A 20,937-nucleotide genomic window follows, 5' to 3' on the forward strand; every position below is an offset into this window, starting at 1 on the left:
AAAATATGTTAAATATCATTTTATTAACTCTGTCAGTGGATGTGTCTTGTTATTTATTTTCGATTACTTTCCGTTTGCCCCCGCCCCCCCCCCTCTACACTTGGTTGTGCCCATGCCTGGCTAGCATGGTTAGTTAACATGCTTAGCTAGCATGATTAAGTAACATGTTTAGGTGGCACACAACTACGTTAGTCGGTTTAGCGCTTCGTTTTGTTTTGTGGCGTTAACTTGACGGCTCTTTTAGCTTTGGTTAGTCAGTGGAAGTGAACACGCGGCGGAAATAACGGTTAAAAAACGGAGAAAGAAGGACAGGCAGGAACTACGCAACTACGCACTTGCACAGGTAACGTTAGCGTCGTAGCTAACGTTTCAGCTAACTGTTAATATTGTCAGTGTTGGAAAGTAACTAACTACATTTACTCAAGTACTGTATCTAAGTACAGTTTTGAGGTGCTTGTACTTTACTTTATACACCCACTCCACTACATTTCAGGGGAAATGTTGTATTCTCTACTCCTCTACATTTATTTTACAGCTTTAGCTACTAGCTACTTTTATAATGAAGGTTTTACACAATAAGTGGTTATCAGCTACACGAAATAAAAAATTTTTCCCTCTAAACTCATCACATTTTCTCACATTCATTTCAGTAAATGTTTAGATAGAACTGTATATAAAGTAAATCAAACTAGCTCCACCAGCAGCAGCTTTTACATTAACATGCTTCAGAAACACTGATGTTTAAGTACTAAATATCTGATAATGTATAATAATATCAGAGGGACCAAACCAGTACTTCTACTTTAATACTTTAACTAGATTTTGCTGCTAATTACTTATAATACTAGTGATTTCTCATGCAGTAAATATACTTATAATGGAGTATTTTTGCAGCATGATGACATTAGAGTGTAATGAAATGAAACTAGTAGTGTCCTACAAGGACAACAATCAAATTAAAATGATCATCAAGGTCAGTCATTGTTCCTCTGGTAAAATAATGGCGTGTGGTCTAAATGCAGGAAGCACAGAGAGACAGGAAGAGGGAGAGGCCTGCTGAAAGCAGTGGTCAGACAGGGACATGCTCTGGAGACACAGATGATCAGGTGAGGAAATGGAATGTGAACTGTAATGGAATTTAGTAGTATATTAGTAATGGACTACAGGTAACTGCATCTTGTGTATGAATGACTGGGGTTAGGTGGATATAAATACTCCATTATTAATCAGATTAAGACACGAGTGGACAACAGCACTTTCCATGAAACACTTAACGGCTGACAGCAAACAAAAATGAGCAGTCATTGATTCATCCATGAAAAGGTTGTGTTTATTTCAGGAGGCTAACAGGGATATAGAGACATAACCAGGCAGAGAGAGCAGTGGTTTAAAATCAAGGTTTTACATTTAATCCTTTGCATAAGCTTATGATTTCATTCACAGCAGACTCTTCAGTGTAAATGCACAGACTTTTATTTTGAGACACGTCAACAAGATATACATTAAGTAGGACTTGCTTCAAAGTCCACAGCTTTTTAAAAAAGGAATAACCTGTCACTTGTTCAACGAATGTTTCTTCCAGCACCACATGAGCAGAACCCACTGACGACATTAGGGACAAACAGGAGCATCTTCACATCAAACATGCAGGACAAGGCTTGGCTGCAGGTAGGTTAAAAAAAAGGGTATTCCGTATTTTCTAATTTCCCACAGTCAACAAAATTTTCAGTATGAACATTTTGTGTTGGCAGTGAACAGTTTTAAGATACAAATGTTTCTACCAAGAGGATAAAAATCTGGTTGGCATGACTACAAAATGTATGTGCTAATGCTAATGAGCTGACCAGAGGATTTGTGACGGTGCTAATTACTGAGGCACTGTGCCGCCCCAGGGTGGAGAATAGACAGCCACAACTTAAGTATCTGATCTGTATTTCTTTTTTTTGTCAATGAAGTTAATGAAACATACACACATCCAATATACAGATCCAAAGTCGGCCTTAGACAGAAAAACAGAGGGATTAATCAATTCATCGAGCTGATCTGAACCAATGAGCAGGAAGAAAATAGAGGGTGGAAGCTAAAGAGTAGGAGGTGGAGGAGTTGGAGGTGATGCTTCCATATCTATTAAATATAAACACACAGCAGGTCAGGACTTGTGGCATCAGTAGTCTACATGACTAACTGATAAACAACACATGTAAAGTGTCTCTTTAGACGCTAGATACTGAATATACAGTTGTATGCCTGTATGTAACAGTTAACCCTGCTTTCCGTGACTTTTTCAGACATCCTGTTATCATATATTGTGTTAACTGAGGCATAATTGACTTAAATGTGAGTTTTACTGGGACATAAACATGTTGCATTTGCTAAAGATATGAAATACAGCTTCAAATTATTTGCGTGTGTGTGACTGGGATTTGATGTGAATGAGCACGTTAGTGAAGATCTGAATCAGCGTCATTTCTAATGTTTATCTAATTTGTTGTTGCCTTGAGCGCCGATTGCTTCCTGTTGAGTGAAATATCGGTAATTATTACTCGTATTTCTTTTTGGGTTTCTACAGTGGAAGGAGGTGTTATTTCTCTGGGGCTCTATGTCTGCTCTTTGTTTTGTGACTGTTGTAAATGTGACAGATGCAATTTTTTGGTTCGTTTTATTGGCCAAAGTGTTGGACTGGACTTATACTGCACCTCATGCATTTTCACCATGTGTAGTATAGAGGACCAAGAGAGTTCAGCAAGCAGTTGTACAGCTAGTTATACCGTTATTTTTGAGATTATTTTGAGAGTATAATAGGAATATCCCATTGTCTGAAATAAAGTAAACAAAGTTTAATTGTGAAATGAATATATTAATAATTTGTTAAGTTAAAAAAAAAACAATAACATGGAAAAACTATCATCTCCAACTCTCAGCAAAGAAGAATGAAGTAAAAATTAATAAATGAGTCAAAATTAGATTAGAGTGAAGAAACATAATTAACCATTGAACTTACAAATAAGTTGAACTGCAGCTAATGAGTAGATCAGTGTGACACTTCCATGTGGAAATCAGCGTTTGGCAAAATGACAAAGAACAGACGGTTTTTGCAGTTTTCATTTGGATTCACCAGCTGGCTCTCCTTTATCATTTTTCATTTTCACATGTCTCACATGAACTTGACTGAGAAATGAGTCGCATTAGGAAAAACAATGTTCTTTGTTTTCCCCAAAACTGCCAGAGTAAGGCCCTAGAGTACTGAGGAAGTAAACTAAGAGGCACCGCTTCGTTGTTGTTTAAAGCTCCATTTTTAAATTATCTTGGCCACAGCAAAACAAGCTGAAAACACAGCTTTCATATTGTCATGTCATACAGTTGATATAGCAAACTTGTGATCAAAGCTGCCAATTTAAACATCCAGCTGACACAGAGCAACATTCATTTGGAGCCCTACTACTACTACTACTACTACTGGACAGTTACTACTGATGTCTTCCGCCTGATGAATGTCCAAACTTACACCTGTTCCAAATACAACATTCACTCCTCTTCAGCTCTGGTTTGGTCTCCAACAACACAAAGAACAACATCTGGCCCTTTACCTGATAAATGTTCCTCTGTGATCACCAGCAAGTCACTAAATGATTGTTTTTCCAGCTGAGGGAAACAGCTGTCCAGGAGCACAGCACTAGACCTATTTGAATTGCAGAACAAATTGTAGATGTGGGTGGCTATGGAGAGGTCGGGAACCAGGCTGTCGAGGGGGTTAATGAAAGTTTAATTCATGGGTCAGAAAAGCCAAACAATGAGCTAAAACAGTGATTTCTAAGTACTGAGGGGCCGCATGATGATTAACAGAAGTGGAAAGCAGCAAAAACATATTTCTATTACAGAAAATTGGGTTTATCTTTTTTGGTTCCAACGTGTTCTAATGTTTGCTTTTTACTTAGTAATTACTGTGAAACGTACTCTCCAAAAATAAGTTAGCAAACAATTTAGAAAAGAGGAGAGATCCATCACTCGTTCGTTGAACACAGCTAATAGATATGTGAAATCTGTGACTGAGAATACACAGAAGGTATTGTTTCATTTGAAGGGGTCATAGGTCAAAGTGGTGGGGAACCGCTGAGCTAAAAGAGACTGAGCTAAAACCTCTGTAGAGCTGAGTGGAACTTGAGAGTTGATGATGATTAAAACATTTGCTGTTATACATCCAAGTGTGTAAGATTTGTAACTGAGGGGCCAAAACCTTCCAAGACCGTCAGTGTGGTCGTTTAATCAGCCAGTCGTCATCACTCCTCTCCTGCCAAGTTTCTCTGCACAGATACATAAGTTATTGTCAGCGCACTTATTTTCAGTAATGGCTCTCCAGGCACTTGCCAAGTTATGGGTAATAGCTGTGAGCCCTGACAACATGCTATAGTCAAAACATTGCACCCTAATACTGTTTGTCCCTCTTTGACCTCCACACTCTGAACGAGGGTCTAACAAGCCCGTCTAGGCTGACATGCTCTCTAATCGGCTAAGGACCTGCCTTTAACACAGGGGCTTAGTAATTAGATGGCTTTATGGAGGGCTCCTGGGGCAGGAGGGGGTCGCACACACTCATGCACACACACTGACACACAAACAGACACAGACAAATCTGTGGCTCTCAACCTGTCTGGGATCCTCACATACACGCAAACACCAACTGTTGGACTATTCAATACAAGCCTTCTGATTTATAATGCTGTTTAATGGTCATATTAATGCAGTGCATAATGTCCTCACGGACAGCTTTTCACAACAGAAGGCCTATAAAACTCCATTAACTTTCATCATCAACAAACACGACATAGCTGGATGGAATCACACAGAATGAAATATTCAGTGTTTATTCATTGTGTATTCTCATTATGAGTGGACAACTTTACCGTTCTGGTTCTGTCTCCCAGCCTCTCATGGGCATGTTTTCAGATGTTAGCAATCAGCTAGTGAACATAGTGGACAATGAAGGAGCTGGTGGAGACCAAAACAAGAGGCTCTCCTCTTTTCTAAATTGTCTGCAAACTTATTTTTGGAGAGTACATTACTAAGTAATTACTAAGTAAAAAGCAAACATTAGAACACATGTTGGAACTAAAAAAGATAAACACGGTTTTCTGTAATAGAAATATGTTTTTGCTGCTTTCCACTTCTGTTAATCATCATGCGGCCCCTCAGTACTTAGAAATTTTTACTTCATTCTTCTTTGCTGAGAGTTGGAGATGCCGCTAACTGTTTTACGTGAATGTAAAACAGTTAGCGGCACAAAATTTGTATGGAAAATAAATCTGTATGTCTAGATGATGGCCCACTCTGTTGGTTCCATTCTTACCTTACAGAGAGAACTCAGTCAAACACAGTTACCATCAGTAATAGGTTGTCACAAGACTCTATTCTTGGAATGAACGCATTGTCTCTGAGGCTTTTACTGGCGTGCTCAGTATCAACATATTTGCAATTTGCCAAATATGTAAATTAGCAACATTTCCTAATTACACGAACGGCAAATGTAATCTAGTGGCAATCGTGTTTCCCACCAAGATATTTGCTGTTGCGGTTTAGTTGTATAGAAATGAAATAAAAGTATTAAAAGGGCTTTTGTTGACTAAACCACAGACAGGACACTGATTGTTCACCCTGGATACTTGTGTGACTGTCATGTGCTTTGTAAGCCTGCAAACCACCCCAGACACCTCCTGCTGCCTGCAGTGCCATTAATTAATGTAGTGCTTGATTTAAATAAGAAGACTCTGAGCATAAACCAGCCAGTGTTAAGTCTACAGCTTCTTCCACTGTAGTACAGTAAAACACACTTCTAATGGCCTAATAATAAAAAGCCTTCATATGAACAGTTATAATATACTGTCATATACAAATATTGTACATAATTATACACTTAAAATCTGTTTACACCTACAAACCATTTTAGTATGTAGAATTTTGGTGTTTGGTGCCTTGAATTTCAGAAAGATGGAAACTGAAATTACTAATATAAATTTCAAAGAGGGGAATCTCAACCACATAAATGAACATCGCTGGTTTTCAAAGTAAAATATTACAATGCTATGAACTCAGTGGTATTTAAGCTTCTACGCTCAGTATTCACTAGTGATTCATTTTTGCAATTAGGTGCTCAGTAGCTAATTCAAATATTTCAGGCCTTTTTTCTGCTGCTGAAGAGAAAAGCTGAGACGTGAGTGTGAGCAGGGTGGTGGGCCAGAGGGGTAGAGGTGACGGGTTATGCAACACTTACAGTATTTGGCCAGGACTTAACGGTGGGAGGAATCCTCCTCCTTCTGGAACACCATTTGACCTGTGTGTGTGTGTGTTTTTGGGAGGGGTTAATGGGATGTGCCTGTGCGTGTGTGTGTGTGTGTGTAAGAGCTATTCCCGACCTTGGGGATAGACTTAACAATGTGTGTGTGTGCTTTGTCTAGTCTCATTAGGAAGCAGGCGTGTGTGTTGTTGGATTGGGATGTGTGTGTGTGTGTGTGTGTGGGGAGAGGCCGGTGGGTGGTTTGTTTGGGTGGTGGAGGGAGTTCCAGTCAGCTCAGCTTTAAGTGTGACCTCCTGTGGGAGGACACACTGTGTTTTATTGGGTGATCAATATGTGAGCAAACACTCAGCTCCAAAATAAGCTCCCTGTCATCTGAGACAGGCAGGGGCCTCCTGAAGGAGCCCCCTCATTACTGTACATTAGTGCTGTCACTCGCTCTCTTATGAGCTTTGCTGCAGAGAAGTGGGATTTTAGGATTAAACCATCATTGCTTTTGGAGGATGTTGCTGATTGACTGCTGAAAAGTGGCTTTTCTAGTCAGACGGCCAAGAAAAAGTATGTGGAAATTAGAATTTGAGCTTGATACAGCTGAACCCCTGTGGGAGCCATCGCTGTCATCAAAACACCTAATGAGGCAATATCTGGTTTTTGTTTTGTCTCCAATATAAAAGTGCTGTGCTGCAGCACAAGTTGTAGGTTTTGATACTGCCAAGTAAATTGATGTTCCACAAGAGGAACATGTCAAGAGCAACAGCAAACATTAAAAACACTGGTGAGAAAAAAAATGACAATGATATATATATATAGAGAGAAGTAGTGATAGTGGTGTGAGGAGTGTGTGTATGGCTGTACATGAGATGTATGGAACAGGGATGCTCAGTAACCCTTTCAGTAAGACTGTGGACAGAGACAAACAGCATGATAACAGTTGTCAGATGGATTTTTTTTTTTTTTTACTGCTCTCCATAATCTGCTGTTTGCTTATAATAAACTCTGTGTAGTATTTTATACTGAATTAGCTGAATTTTGATCTATGACAAATAAAAAGGAAAAGTCACATGTAGTTTGCCAAAGGACGCCTGTTCCCATTCCAAACAGTCTGCTGTCCCTTTGTTAGCCTGCATTACTGTGGAAGTTTTGATGAACGATGGGAGTCTGTACATTTGAGAAAGCAGTGTTTTGGAAGCTGTAAGCGAATGAGAGTATATAATTTGAAAGAATGATGTTCAGTCCTCCACACTCTTGGACAATCTATGATAAGAAGCACTGAAACCGTTCTGGCGGCTCATAGTAGAACAACACCTTCTTATTAACACTTTGTTTTTTTTTTACATGTAGAAACACCATGTGAGGCCTCAACCAGAGGATGAAAATGTTTATTTTTCTTTAGAAATAATATTTTTCTTTCCTTTTTTTATTATGTTTTATACATAAATTTAAAAAAAATGGACCAAGGAAAAAAGAGAATAATGTGTGTGTGTATGTATGGGAGTATGGGAGCTGAACAGTATGTGCATACATCATGCAAGAAATATGCACTCTATATGCTGCATACAGTATATGCTCAAAGAGAAAAAAGCATCTCATGTATGTGTGTACATATGTGTGTGTGTGTTTATATATACATATACATATATATTTTTACTCACACCTGTTATTTTTAATTATGTTCCTCATTATTTTCATTAGTTTAATATGTTGTTATAAACGTTCTGTGCATATGGCTTCATTTTTTATTCATCTTATTTAATATTTAGTGAGTTTATCAATCCCCTTTGGATTTGGTGCAGTGTAACCATTGATTATTGGATTGATTATAAACTCAGAACTGAGTCCTAAAGTAAACTGCTGCAGCGCGTGCAGGACTCTAACAGTGAACTTTCATTGGGGGGGGGGGCGGGTTTGGTTACACACTCATAAGGACCTCAGCCAAAATATAGCCCACCGCCTCCCCGCGTTTGGCAGAAAATCATTGCTTGTGTCTTTATCCACCGTTCGCGCTCCCGTCTCCCGTAAGCGCGCGCGCGAGGGTTTCCTGGGGCGCGCGCTTGGCACGGCGCCGCGCACTCCAGCCCCTGTGTGTGTGTAGTAACCCAGAGCAGCAGAGCTCTCAGCTAGACATGGCGGCGGATCCTAAGCCGGACTGGCTCTCCTGCCTTCCCTCTTCTTGGAGTTATGGGGTGACTCAGGATGGACGCATATTCTTCCTCAAGTAAATAAAACGCGGATACACGGATTTATGGATACGCACTGCTTATTTCTCCGACGCATTTTTCCTGTTTGTCTTTTTTTCGGGTTCTCTGTTCACCTTTTCCCCCGTTTTCTTCCACTAACAGCGAAGAAGCAAAGAGTACAACCTGGTTGCATCCTGTTACTGGAGAAGCTGTAATCACTGGGCACAGAAAAACTCCAGGTAAATCATTTTTTTTGGGGGGGGGGGGGACGTGTTTTCCCTTCGTGTTTTCCCTGCGAAAACGCGCACACACACGCACGCCTGCAGCGCCTGGGAAAGGTTATCTGCGCGTCACGGTCGAGGAAAAAAGAAAAGAAAAAAGAAAAAGGGGGCGACAAGTTGCGGAGAGAGCCGTGGAAGACGATGAGGGGAGAATTCTCTCTCTCTCTGCAGCAAAGCAACAGCCTCCTCTGCTCCGCTCCCCTCTCCGCTCTCCTCCGGCGGACCATTACGCACGGCGTCCCTCCACCTCCACCTCCTCTCTCCCCCCCCCCCTCGCTCCAACCTGGACACTTTGCGACACACTTTTTAAAAGTTCCGTCACGTAGGCGTGAACCGATTTCGGAGCCGATTCCCTGCAGTGACATTTGACATGTACACCCCCTCCTCCGCCCCACTGAAACCAGTTGTGCTGCAGACACACACACAGTATTTCCAGGCACGTATATAGCCACGGCGCGGCTGCTTAAAGAACAATGCAGCGCGTCTGGTGCGTTAGTGCAAAGCCGATATTCCAAAATAAAACGCACGTCTGCCGCGAAAAGAAGGGGCTGACCGCTGAGGAGGCATCTTTGCATGCGGATCAGCAGTGTTTTCAAACAGCTGGAGGCTGAGCAGTCCGCACGTAGAGACGGTGTGATTGAGCAATCCTGCAATATCTGCTCTTGAAATTGGGGAGGGGGGGGGGGGCGTGGAATTGTGTAAAAGGGCACAAGCCAAAATGAGCTATTCGTGGTCCAGACACTGCATTGCTGTGCAGGTGTGTGTGTGTGTGTGTGTGTAATCTTCATATCTCTCTGCACAGCTGCTTATGTTCCTGTGCCTTGTGTTTTTCTTCCCCTCCCTGTCCTCACAGATTTACCAACAGGATGGGAGGAAGGATACACATTCGAAGGGGCTCGCTGCTTCATCAAGTGAGTTGGAATGTGTGGTCAGAGAAAAAGAAAAAAAAAAAAAAAATCAGAGATAGGCAGAGATTGATAGATGCAGAGAGGGAGAGAGGCAGTTTGAGCTGCGGTCTCAGACGCTGAGGGGCTGCTTTGTTTGGTCGGCATAGAGATTTCCCTCCGCTCTCATCAACGCCCACCTCTCTGCCTCTGTGCCCTGCTGGAGGAGCAGAGAGACAATTCACAAATATATCTGTTTGCTTCTCCTCTAACACACACACTCACACATGCTCTCTCTCTCTCTCTCTCTCTCTCACACACACACACACACACAGACACACAGACCGTTGGTGGGAATGAATAGCTGCTGCTGGAGCTTTCTTCTTCTATCAGTCATGCTTTTGCCCTTCACCTATCTCTTTCTCCAAGTCTCCCTCTCTTCAAGTCTTTCTCTTCACACACACACGTATACACACATATATATACACACTCCAGTGGAAGGATTTACTTGGGAACAAGTCTCTGCTGTCAGTGAAACGCAAGTTTGACAACCAAGTGTGACTCAGAGGCTGCTCTGCTGCGCTGAACAGGCTCTACTTGTTGGCGTGCTGCATGTGTGCACATGCAAGTGTCTTTGTGTGTTTTTGGCGTGCGTGTGTTTGTGGGTCTGTAAGCTTTCCAGGGTTATTAGCCACTCCAGCTCCGTGTGCACATTTGCGTACATCATGTATATTTAGTGGACCTGTCTGACGACAAAAATGCCCCACAGCTACCAGCCTCTCTCTCTCTCACACACACACACACACACACACACATATCCGACACTCACACACACACTCTTTGAGGTTGTGAGCAGGCACTTTCATTTGTTCTACCTACTTTCCCACCTAGTTTTCCTGCTGTTGCTCACACTGTCTGTGGCCATTTTGAGTGCAGCAGCTGACACATATGGTGAGCTAATATAGCCGCTCTATAAATAGCCCCCCAAACCGCTGCTCATTGGTATGTATGAATGCATGCAGAAATGTGCACATGGACACTCTTGAGCGTACGCATGCACGCACACGGACATGTAAATATACAAACGCGGTTTAAGTGCTGTCACGCGAAAACACAGACAAGCCCCTGACAGTCCGATGTGACGAGTGGACTGCTGTGGAAAGCAGGTGTGAATGCAGCCAGAACACATTAAGTACAAGTTGGGATCAGAACAGGACACGTTCAGAGGTGGTGCAGGGAGACATGAGATTGTGTTGTGCAGTGCAGATCTGCATTGCTCTTTGTGTGTTGTGTATACCCTTTTGCCCCCCCCCCCACCACAGGCTCGCATTAAGTACTTCATGACAGATCTAGAGACCGTTAGTCCTGTGCTGGAATAGTACTGTGTCAGAAGTTTGTGGTGATCTGCTTGAACAGAAGGAATTGAGGAATATGTTGGTACCACATGGCCACAAAATAGCGTAGTATCATTTTAAAACCAGGTTCTGACACAGCCGTCCTCTACAAGACAGGGCTTTGCTATTTTTAGATTAGAGAATTGATTTAGGCAAAGTTCTTGGTGCTGATGATAGTACATTGTCGGGCCTCTGGTTCATTCTGGCAGGGACAGACTGAAGCCGTACTCAGCCCATTTCATAGCCTTTTTCTCTTTTTTTTTTTTTTTTGGATGAGTTGCAGGATAGTTTACCTCTTCAGGCATCTGAAGAGGTCTCAAAGCTAAACAATCAAAAAAAAAAAAAAAGCGATATTCACTGCCAACAGCTCACATAGGCGTGTGCTCCCTGTGATGAGGGGATCACAGGCACGAGTTCTGAACAGGGCCGAAAACTGAGATATGAATCCGGACTCAAGTGGTACACAATCTCTTCCCATTGATCTACGCCCCAAAGCTTTATGCCACAAAAACAACCCAACCCCAGCCTGAAACTGGATATTATGTTTGAACCAATCGGGTTGTGCAGCAGAACTCTATTGCTGCTCAAATATTGCTTTATTTTATGGGGATTCATTAAAAAAAAATAGGTTTGTTGACACTGATTGCATCTCTGAATGCAGTGATAGACTAGCTTGTCGATACTGGTGTTAAACACAGTCTTTTCATTGAGTCACAGTGAGAATGGACACTGATGGAAGACACTGAGCCCTAACAGACAGCCACTGCTGTTTTTTTTTTTTTTTTTGTTTGGTATGGGCTGACTCAGACTGAACCTCAGCACACACACACACACACACACAGAGCAGTGTTTGACTCTGAACAATTAGGCCTAGTGTCATATTCAACCGAACAACGCCGCATCATCACCGCTTCTTCAAATCCTTCAAATTCCTCCCCAAATTCCTGCTCGGTCACTTTTCTCTCAGCCTATTATTGGAATCCTGGCACCGCAGCTTCCTCCACATCCACGGTGTTGAGGGACACTGCTGCCCTTTAATGCCTGTTGACAGAGGGTCGTACCCCAGACTCAGCCCTTCGGGGGGGGGGGGGGGGTCAAACTCCTCCTTCCTTTGTTTGATTTTTAAGTTTTGAATCTGTTTATCTCCTCTGAAAGCCTTGTAAAGCCTGTGGGGAGTCCTCCAAGCATGAGTTGCCAACACGTTGGGTTGCTGTAACAAAGCAAACGTGGAGGTAAACTGACTCCTCAGCTGGAACGCCATCACTTGGCAACACTGCAGACCGAGCACTTAGTTTGAAAGCACACTGATTCAACAATAAACACTGATGCAATCCGGATTTCAGTGCATGCGAAGGCATTACTGGCCTTTTGTTTCTGCTTTGCACACACCACTGCGTCTTCAGTCCAAACCACTGCTGTTTCAGGGAGAAACACGGAGGGGACTGGCTGCTTTTGCATTTGGCTTGTTGCATGTTTCTCATTTAGATTCAGATCAGAGTCCGGAGCTGCTGCAATGTCTTCCAGATAACTTTCAAAAAAACCCCACTTTTTTTTTCCTTTGACTGCCAAGGTTTTGAAATGCTGCCAAGGTGTTTAGCTCTGCACGGCTAACTAATTGCTCCTGCACCCGCCCGTGGCACGTCACCGGAGTTTTGACTCGAAGTGAAATATAGCAGCGTCCCATGTGTCATGACAGTATGTTTATTTACTTCCACTCAGGTAAACAAGGCAAAGCATAGTGACTCAGTGAAATTAAAACCTATTTACAGCATGTTGCGTTGCGCTGATGTCCCACTTGACTGAAGGAAGACGTGTCATATCACCTGTTTCTGTTTGGGAAATCATTTGAGGTTAACTGCTCACTGCTGGGTTGGTCAAAAGACTGGCAGCCATGACTTAGTGTGAGAGGTTGAGACACCTGTCAATCAAGACAACCACCTTCTGAAATCAACCCTTCTTTAGGGAATAGTGTTTGTTAGCTTTTTGAAACCCAGATGCTTTTGTTTGGCTTTTAGTCTATTCAAAGGCTTGTGTCAGAGTTGCTTCATGTCTTAGCGGGGGTGTACCATGGACTGTCATTGTCAGAGTGCTTTGGGTCGCTCAGAAATGCATGTCATCTTGCACGCGATAGCACTGTATATGTTCTGGTACAGCATTTTTTTTTTAGAACCACAGATTGAAAGACAGACAGACACATTGGGGGGATTTTCCCCTTTGATTGTCATGTAGTCAGATTATTGTGGAGCCATTAAAGACATTGCTGCTTGCACTGTACTCTCATCACTTAGCTGTTGCGGTTGCTGCTTGTCCTGTCTGCGCAGACAACAACAAACAACTGTCTACAAGTTTCCTCAACTGACCCACATGTGAATCTTAACATCCACCTTGCTGAATCTAAAACAGTCAATGCAGTGTGCTTGTCTTTGTTCTGCTTTAGTGGTATAATCGAGTAGTACAGTTACAGTGGACAGCAATAAGAAGATGCAGAACTGGGGGACTTTACACATGTGTAATATTGATGACATAATGCAGGAGAAATTGCTGCAAACGTGGCCGTGAAAATAGATGAAAGCACAGTAACAAACAGTTTTATATTTGGCTGAACTTTGAGAATCCAGAAAATACTCCTCAAACCATTCAGTGACCTCTAGTTCTCTGTGTGGAAGCATCTGCATTTGTTATGTTTCTCCTCTCATTGTTGGGTCTGTCCTTTAATTTGTCACCACTCTGTAGTCCACAAGAGCTGTTGAAGTCCCTGTTGACTTTTGTTTTGTTGTTTTTCTCCTCTCGGTCTCTCATCTTTCTGTCTGTCTCTGAAATTGAGTCCATATGGGCTCCACTAGTAAGTCTCTGTTCTGTAAATGTTTGTTTTTTCTCCCCACTACGCTCTTACACACACATTTCATTGGTGTATTTGTTGGTTTCATGACATATTTGCATACAGTAACATATGATCAAGGCAATGTGGCTTTGAAATTGCCACAAAATGTGTGTCATTAGGTTTTAGATTTGTTTTTTGTTTGTCTTCGCAAATTCTTATGAAATGAAAAAGTCCATTTAGAAGATGAAGAAAAGTAGACGTGTTCACATCCTGTCCTATATTTAAGTGCAGGATAACAGATGCTATGAAGGAAAGTTTGAGAGTTTGATTAAAGTTCCCAAAACTTGTCTGGACTGAAAAGGGAACATTGTTTACATCCTTTTAAGGTCATTGTCATAACCTGAGCGTCTAAGCTTGGGCTTGGAGACAGCAGAGTTTAGAAGTAAGTCTTTAGTATCAGTGTAAGGTGTAAGGAGTTTGAAAGATGTGGACATTGTCCAGGCAGGGAGAGTCTAATGCTGCGCTCACATCACGTGGGATGGAAGGTCGGCTAATTAGCTGCACTTTCACAGATAAATAGAATTTCCGAATCGATTCCCTTTTTTTATTTCAAATGTTTTGATGACTCTCTGGAATCCCTCTATCGCTTCGCACATATTGGACCCGGTCAGAGACTCAAAACCTGACCCAGCTGATGATGAGATGGGATTGCACCCCCCCCCTCCCACCCCCACCCCTCCACCAGCTGTTGGATCTGCTCTTTGATCTTTTAATAAGCGGCTGTGATTGTTGTTTGTGCCGTAATATTATCTGAAGCCAACAAAGTACTCCAATTACCTTCATTAGATCAGGGTTAGGGTTAGAAATTCATTCATTATAACTAAATTTAAATGCAAAAAAACGGGCTTTTCTGTTTATTTTGACAAATTATTAATTACAGTTCCCAAATTTGTGGTTAATCACTGATTTTATGAGGCTGACTTTTATGTGGCTCATCTGAGTGCCTCAGTTGTGCCTCCATAGTAGATGGTTGCATTATGTAGGGTTGGTTGTGGGTCATGGTCAGAGATAGAAATACTGTGAATTAACAATATAGAACTGTTTCCAAAGAAATCTGTGTTCACATACCTCAGATTCCAGACCCTGGCTGATGTGAGGCATATGGTATTTGTTTGTTTCCTGTAATGTCAAGCACCAAGTTGGATCAGCACTTTCAGAATAAGAGCTTCCCAGTTGTAAGTAGGACATAAATGTTTAAACAGATTTTGTCTACACATGTAATACTGGTTAATTACGGCAATGCCGAAGTAACAGCAATGCTCCGAACTCAAAGAGAGGGTGAGAAGCCGTCATAGAGAGAGGACCAAGACGTGATATGGGAATAGCAACACACATTTTCTGTCATTTTCTGTGGGACATTCACAGTGCTGCACTCATTTGTGCTTGAAAAGTGACAGAAACAGTTGTATAGCTCGAGAGAGAGAAGCTCAAACTCTGGTATCCCTATTCCTTTTCTAGCAGAACTGTGTGTGCTCCTGTGTGTGCTCCTGTGTGTGTGTGTGTGTGTGTGTGTGTGTTTGGAGACCCTTCCTGCTCAGTGGGAGCCAGGCTGCCCTCCTCTCCTCTCAAGTCTCAAATCCCAGGGGAGATCTCTCTGCTGCTTCACTTTTGACATCTCTCTCTCCCTCCTCATCTCGCCCCCTCTGTGTGTGTGTGTGTGTCCTGCTCTGTGTCTCTCTTCCCTGGCTGAAGCTGTTTGATGTTCACTCCCTGCTTCCCTGAGCGTTCCCTAAAACCTCCTCACATCTGTGTGTGCGCGCCATCAAGAAGGTGTGTATATATGTGTGGGCACAGTAACACACCACACAATCTTTCTTCCGAATCTGAACTGTGTGTGTGTGTGTGTGTGTGTGTGTGTGTGTGTGCATGTGTGTAGGTGTGTGTACTTACTGCTTGACCTCAACTATGAATTTGTTCTTATGTGAGATTTTTTGTTTTTTGCAAGTCACAGAAACCTAGAAAGTGTCAGAAGTGTGACCTAGCAGCTCTCACTCTCACACACTACATGTGTGTATGTGTGTGTGAGAGACCATGTGTGTGTTCCCTGATCCAGAACACAGATCCATTCTGACTCCTGACTGTCACTTTGCCCGACTACTGATATCCTTAAAATATTCAATTGGATTTGATTTTATCCCCAAGCCATCAGGCCGCTGTGGGCACCTCATCGCTTATTATTCCTCTCAGGACGCACACTCGAACACAAACCCGCTCACACGCCCCTCCCGTCGTCAGCTGGTGTTTTTCCAGCCCCAGGTTTTTTAATTCCCACCTCTCTATGTGGCTGTGGCCCGACATGTCTCAGGAGTTAGAGTTGATTTATAACAGCAGAGACGGGGAGGACTGTATCCATGCATGATTGAGGTTATTGATGGTGATATATAGCACAGAGAGGTGGTGGTGGTGGTGGTGGTGGGTTGGCACACGCAGGACGAGCGCTCAGCAACACGTCCAGTAACCACAGGCAGTAATGGAGGCAGCTGACAAGCTCTTCAGTGCAAACATGAATGATGGGAAGGCAGGCTGCTGGATATTTTTCTGTACTCATTTGGAAACTTGTAAGTTAATGCCTTGTTGTTAATGTGTTGCTGGATGGGGATGTCAATCCACCCAATGTGTTTATGTTTCCCTCTCAATGACCTGCTGTGGGTGTGAGAATATTGATTCCTGTTCCCGAGTTACTTTGCTTTATTTTGTGGTTACTTCTGCTAAGGCACAAGCAGAGTGACATTGTTATAGTGTCATTAACCCTGTTAGAGTTATTGGGGCACACAAGGCGTCGGACTTTGTCACAGGAGAATACGGTTTGCTTTCGGTTTTGATCCTGATCATGATGTTTACCCCACGTCCCCTGAAAACTATGATGCCATCAGACCCTTTTCCACTACTTAATGACCCATAATCAGGAGCACAACCCATAACTTGAGAACCTCTAAAGTCTTAAGTTCTAGTTTCTGCCTTCTATTCATCTGCATTACACACCAGAACCTTTTGGACATACATCACTGTTAAGGTGACACTGGGACAAATGTCATGTCAGTCTTATGGACCGTCTTTGTAGCTGCAGTGCAGTTCAGTAGTCGGACACACAACAAAGGAAACGCTTGTGCTAATGTCTATTTATTTTTACATTTGCATGTGATGACTTTTAAAGGTCAGTATTATCAAATGAACAGAAGAACCCCACCAGCAGTAAGAGTGGATCAGAGAGTGTGAATCAGGCCTGTACCAGACCAGATCCCACTCAGCTGACCAGCTTCTTCAGAGCTCCGGTGGATAGTTGTTTCCTTTGGGCCGTGTTGCTGCATTGCATTGCCGCCTCTGTTCTGTCGTGGTGGTGTAGACTCTGGTTTCTGTATTATCTTGCCCACCGAGTTTCTCCCTCATTGTTAAGTGTCAACAAGAGTCAGAAAAGAGGCTGTCAGGGCAATGACACCGAAGCCTTTAATGCTGATGTTTTCATTTACTCAAACATTTTCTAATATCAAACCCTGCCCGAGCAGCTGCTGCAAAGTGGGAGTTTCTACTTTAACCCGTTGTGTTGAAAGGGAGAATCTTAAGCACTTCTACCCTGCCGGAAACTTTTAGAAGTTTATTTTTAAATTCTAGTTGAGCTCCCGGAGTTTTGGAGCACATATGTGAGCCGGGGGGGGGGGGGGTGGGGGGGGGGGGGGAGGGGGGGTGTAGACTGATCGTACTGCAAGAGCTTCCTCTTTGACAACAATGCTGAGATTTCGAAGACACAGGGTGGTTTGGGTTTGTGTGTTCCTCTCAGTGTAAGCACAATACAGCTTCAATGAAGGGAATGAGAGGGTTGAAGAGGTCAAAAGGACACCCATGACTGGTTTGGAACTTAACTGACTCTGACATGCAGCTGACCTTTGACCTCTGTAGCGGGACAGTTAACAAACAACAGGGGCCTGCGTTTGTGGAGCTGTTGTTTAGCCCGGAGCACGTGGAGATGAAGAAGGTAAGGAAAGGGTTTTCAAAGGCAGGCCGAGCTGCGGCACCTCATGGTACTCAGAAACGCAGAGATGGATGAATAAAAAAATGAAGAGAAAAAGGAGGGGGGAATGAAATGAAAGAGAATCAGAGAGCGTAACCTGGAACTGACACTGAGAAGAGAAGCAGGGGTAGTGGTCATGTCAGGCCACCATGACTGACTCTGCGTATTTCTCTCTTCCATTCTCTATGCTTGTACATGTCTCTTTCTCTGTCTCTCCAATGTGTGTGTGTGTCTTTGGTTCAGCTTGGCAGCCGCTCAGTGCTGTGGGAGCGCCACAAAATAAACAGTTAGAGTAACATGAATGTAGCCTCGCTGCTCCTCACCCACCAGAAAACACACAGCGTCATGGATCCTGTGCAGAAACAGCTGACTCTGACTCACGGTGTAAAATCCAGTGACGCTCAGCAAGACAATAAAACTCGGAAGAAGTGCCGTTCACAGCCAGAGTGCGAATGTGCGGAGGTGTGTCTGTACGTGTGCATGGTGTGTGTGTGTGTGTGTTAGGAAAAAAAGCACTACTCAGAATCTCTTTATTACATAAGTAAACTAAACCCATTGTTTAATTTTGCATATAACTTTGATTAAAAGTTAAAGTCCAAATTGTTAATAAAATGAACTGTAATAAAGTTGCATAGGAAAAGTGGCAGCCAGGGAACATTAAACCGTACCATATATAGCAAGTAACTGCAGCCCACAGCTGAAAATCACAGTTAATCAGAGCATAGTTTTTTATTTCACTCAGTCCTATGTGCAGAAAAAAAAAAAAAAAAAAAAGACACTGATTTGGTGGACAGGTTCAGACTTGATGATAATATAGATACAATCTTCTGCACATTAACATATATCCACTGACAACTGAAACTCCAATCCATTAATAATTGAGGTCGTGTCAGGTCATTGTAGGGAGTGTGGTAAATGGTTATATTGGTCTCACATGACTTTTGCATTAGTATAATAAGGTACTTAGATTTTAATTCGCTGGATTAACCACTGTGCTGTGATTTAGCCGTGTTGTCCTTCGATAGTAAACAGTGAAACAGAAACTTTGCAGTGTTTCAGAGCAGCCGCAGTGAATATCAGAGGCAAAGAGCTGTGGCAGCCCAGTGAGTGGAGGACAGCTTTGTGTTGTGAGTCTGAATGAGGGAGAGAAGGAGCGGCGAAGGAGGAGGGAAGTCTAATTAAAATAAAATTAAAAGAAAAAAGAAAACACTGATCCTATCCAGGTCGCTAGAGAAACAGGATTCGATGGCTGGCATTGTGAGGCTTCTTTATCTGGCCTGTTCCCTCAAAACTGGTTTTGTACTTACACATCTGTCCCTGTGTGGCTTCATTAACACTCCGGCTTCTTTTGTGGTCAGTCATTTTGCCATTGATACACTGCTATTCAAATGTATGAGGGCAGAGCTCCCATTAGGGATTTGGCGGGCAGTGAGTGCCCACTGTCCCTCTAAACAGGAAATCCTGCTGGCTCTTCTCAGCACTGAAAAAAAAAAGAGTGTCTTTCCTCTTCATGTTTTTTTTTGGAAAAAGAATCTGTAAATTTGCATGTGGACTTCTTGATGAAGATGCGCCGCATTTGAATCAATCGATGAATCATTGTTCCTGAGGCAAATATTGATTATTGGTGACTAAAAGTTAGGCTAACTGTTCTAAAGATGCACAGAGAGAGATTGGAGGAGGAGGAGGAGGAGAGGAAATGAAGGGCATTAAAGAAGAGAGGGGGAGAAAGGGAGAAGACAGAGGTGACGAGGACATGTCAGTCACACTGCATCTTAACAAGTAACACTGACTGCACTGTGAAGGCAAGTGTGTGTGTGTTTTCCAGTTATCACTATCTCTGCAGTATCATGGGTGAAGTGTTTTCGGTTTGTTTTTTTTTTGGGGGGGGGGATAAGAAGCTCCTAAGTGGGTCGTTGGCTGGGTGGGGCCAGAACTACTCCGGAACAGTTTCCTGCACAATCTAAACACACACACACACACACAGAGACACACGTGCACATGCACACACACACACACACAAATCTGTTCACCATACTATTACTTTAAATCTGCATTGAAGACACATTTGTCGTATGCGCCTTCATTCTTTAACCTCTGCCTTCAGACAGCTCATCATGGTTGTGGTTGCATGTGTGGAGCTGAAACACATGCTTTCATATTCCCCTCGCTGGATAGTTTATGTGTGGTTTGTAAATACTGTGGTTTTTCGTTGAGATTAGATTATCTGAAGCGGGAATCATTCCCCCCTGTGATGGGAACAGGGGCCACTGCAGGAGCAAGGAACAACAGAGCAGGACACTGCTGGAGTGTGTTTTGCATGGATATTTAACCGATGCATAAATGAATGCATAACATTCAGCTGACATCACTGAAAAAAAAAAAAGGGGGCCAGCGAGGGGAAAAAAAAACAGGAGCGGTCAGCTGATCAGACAGGTCGTAAACACACCTCGGGGTCAGGTACGGTAAAACTATTACCCACATTGTCAGTTGTAAACATCCGTCACTGATCCTGGTTCAGCCTGCTGTACTTGCTGCAGTTTTTCCTCGGTGTCTTCGAGTGCGTTCGCTTTCATCTTCACACCCAAATGGATAATTAGATAATCTGGCTCAGCTGGTTTCCTGATTATCGTCTGTCTGCTTGTGTTTCTTACCCCGCTGCAACAACCTTTAGCAATGTTGCCACATTCCAGATCTCAGCAGTTGCTGTGGAAAGTAAACTGCCATATGACTAATGACCAGAACTGTTAAAATAAAACCCACACGACAACTCTCTTTTAATTAAAGTCATGTCACGATTTGACCCTTTCTGACTTTGACAACACAAGATGTTATAATCACATATAATTACTACATAATGCCTTAAAAATAAAAAAGCAATAGCAGGCACGAATCCAGCAGTCAAACTGCAGATCTACACTGTAACCTCGCAACAGTTCAGCCGCTCTGTGCCATCATGTAAATGTGAGCAGGAGTTAGTGTTGAGGATGAAATGAAAAAAAAAAAAAAAAAAAAAAAGGTTTTTGTCTTG

At 42.8% G+C, this 20,937-nt stretch overlaps 1 protein-coding gene across 8 annotated transcripts in view; it reads left to right on the plus strand.

Moving 5' to 3' along the window:
• The first annotated feature begins 8,355 nt into the window (after window positions 1-8,355).
• Window positions 8,356-20,937, plus strand: part of LOC121175983 (pleckstrin homology domain-containing family A member 5-like) — a 150,353-nt gene continuing 137,771 nt past the window's right edge. For 7 of the 8 annotated variants that reach the window (XM_041029890.1, XM_041029884.1, XM_041029885.1 and 4 more), the window contains exons 1-3: window positions 8,381-8,501; window positions 8,626-8,702; window positions 9,598-9,655. In XM_041029890.1, coding sequence (XP_040885824.1) covers window positions 8,410-8,501; window positions 8,626-8,702; window positions 9,598-9,655 — 227 coding nt within the window. In that variant the 5' untranslated portion in view covers window positions 8,381-8,409. Of the gene's footprint in view, window positions 8,502-8,625; window positions 8,703-9,597; window positions 9,656-20,937 lie in introns of all 8 variants that reach the window. The other variant, XM_041029889.1, reaches the window with a different exon arrangement.

Source organism: Toxotes jaculatrix, chromosome 22, assembly GCF_017976425.1.
Source record: "Toxotes jaculatrix isolate fToxJac2 chromosome 22, fToxJac2.pri, whole genome shotgun sequence".
NCBI lineage: Eukaryota > Metazoa > Chordata > Actinopteri > Toxotidae > Toxotes > Toxotes jaculatrix.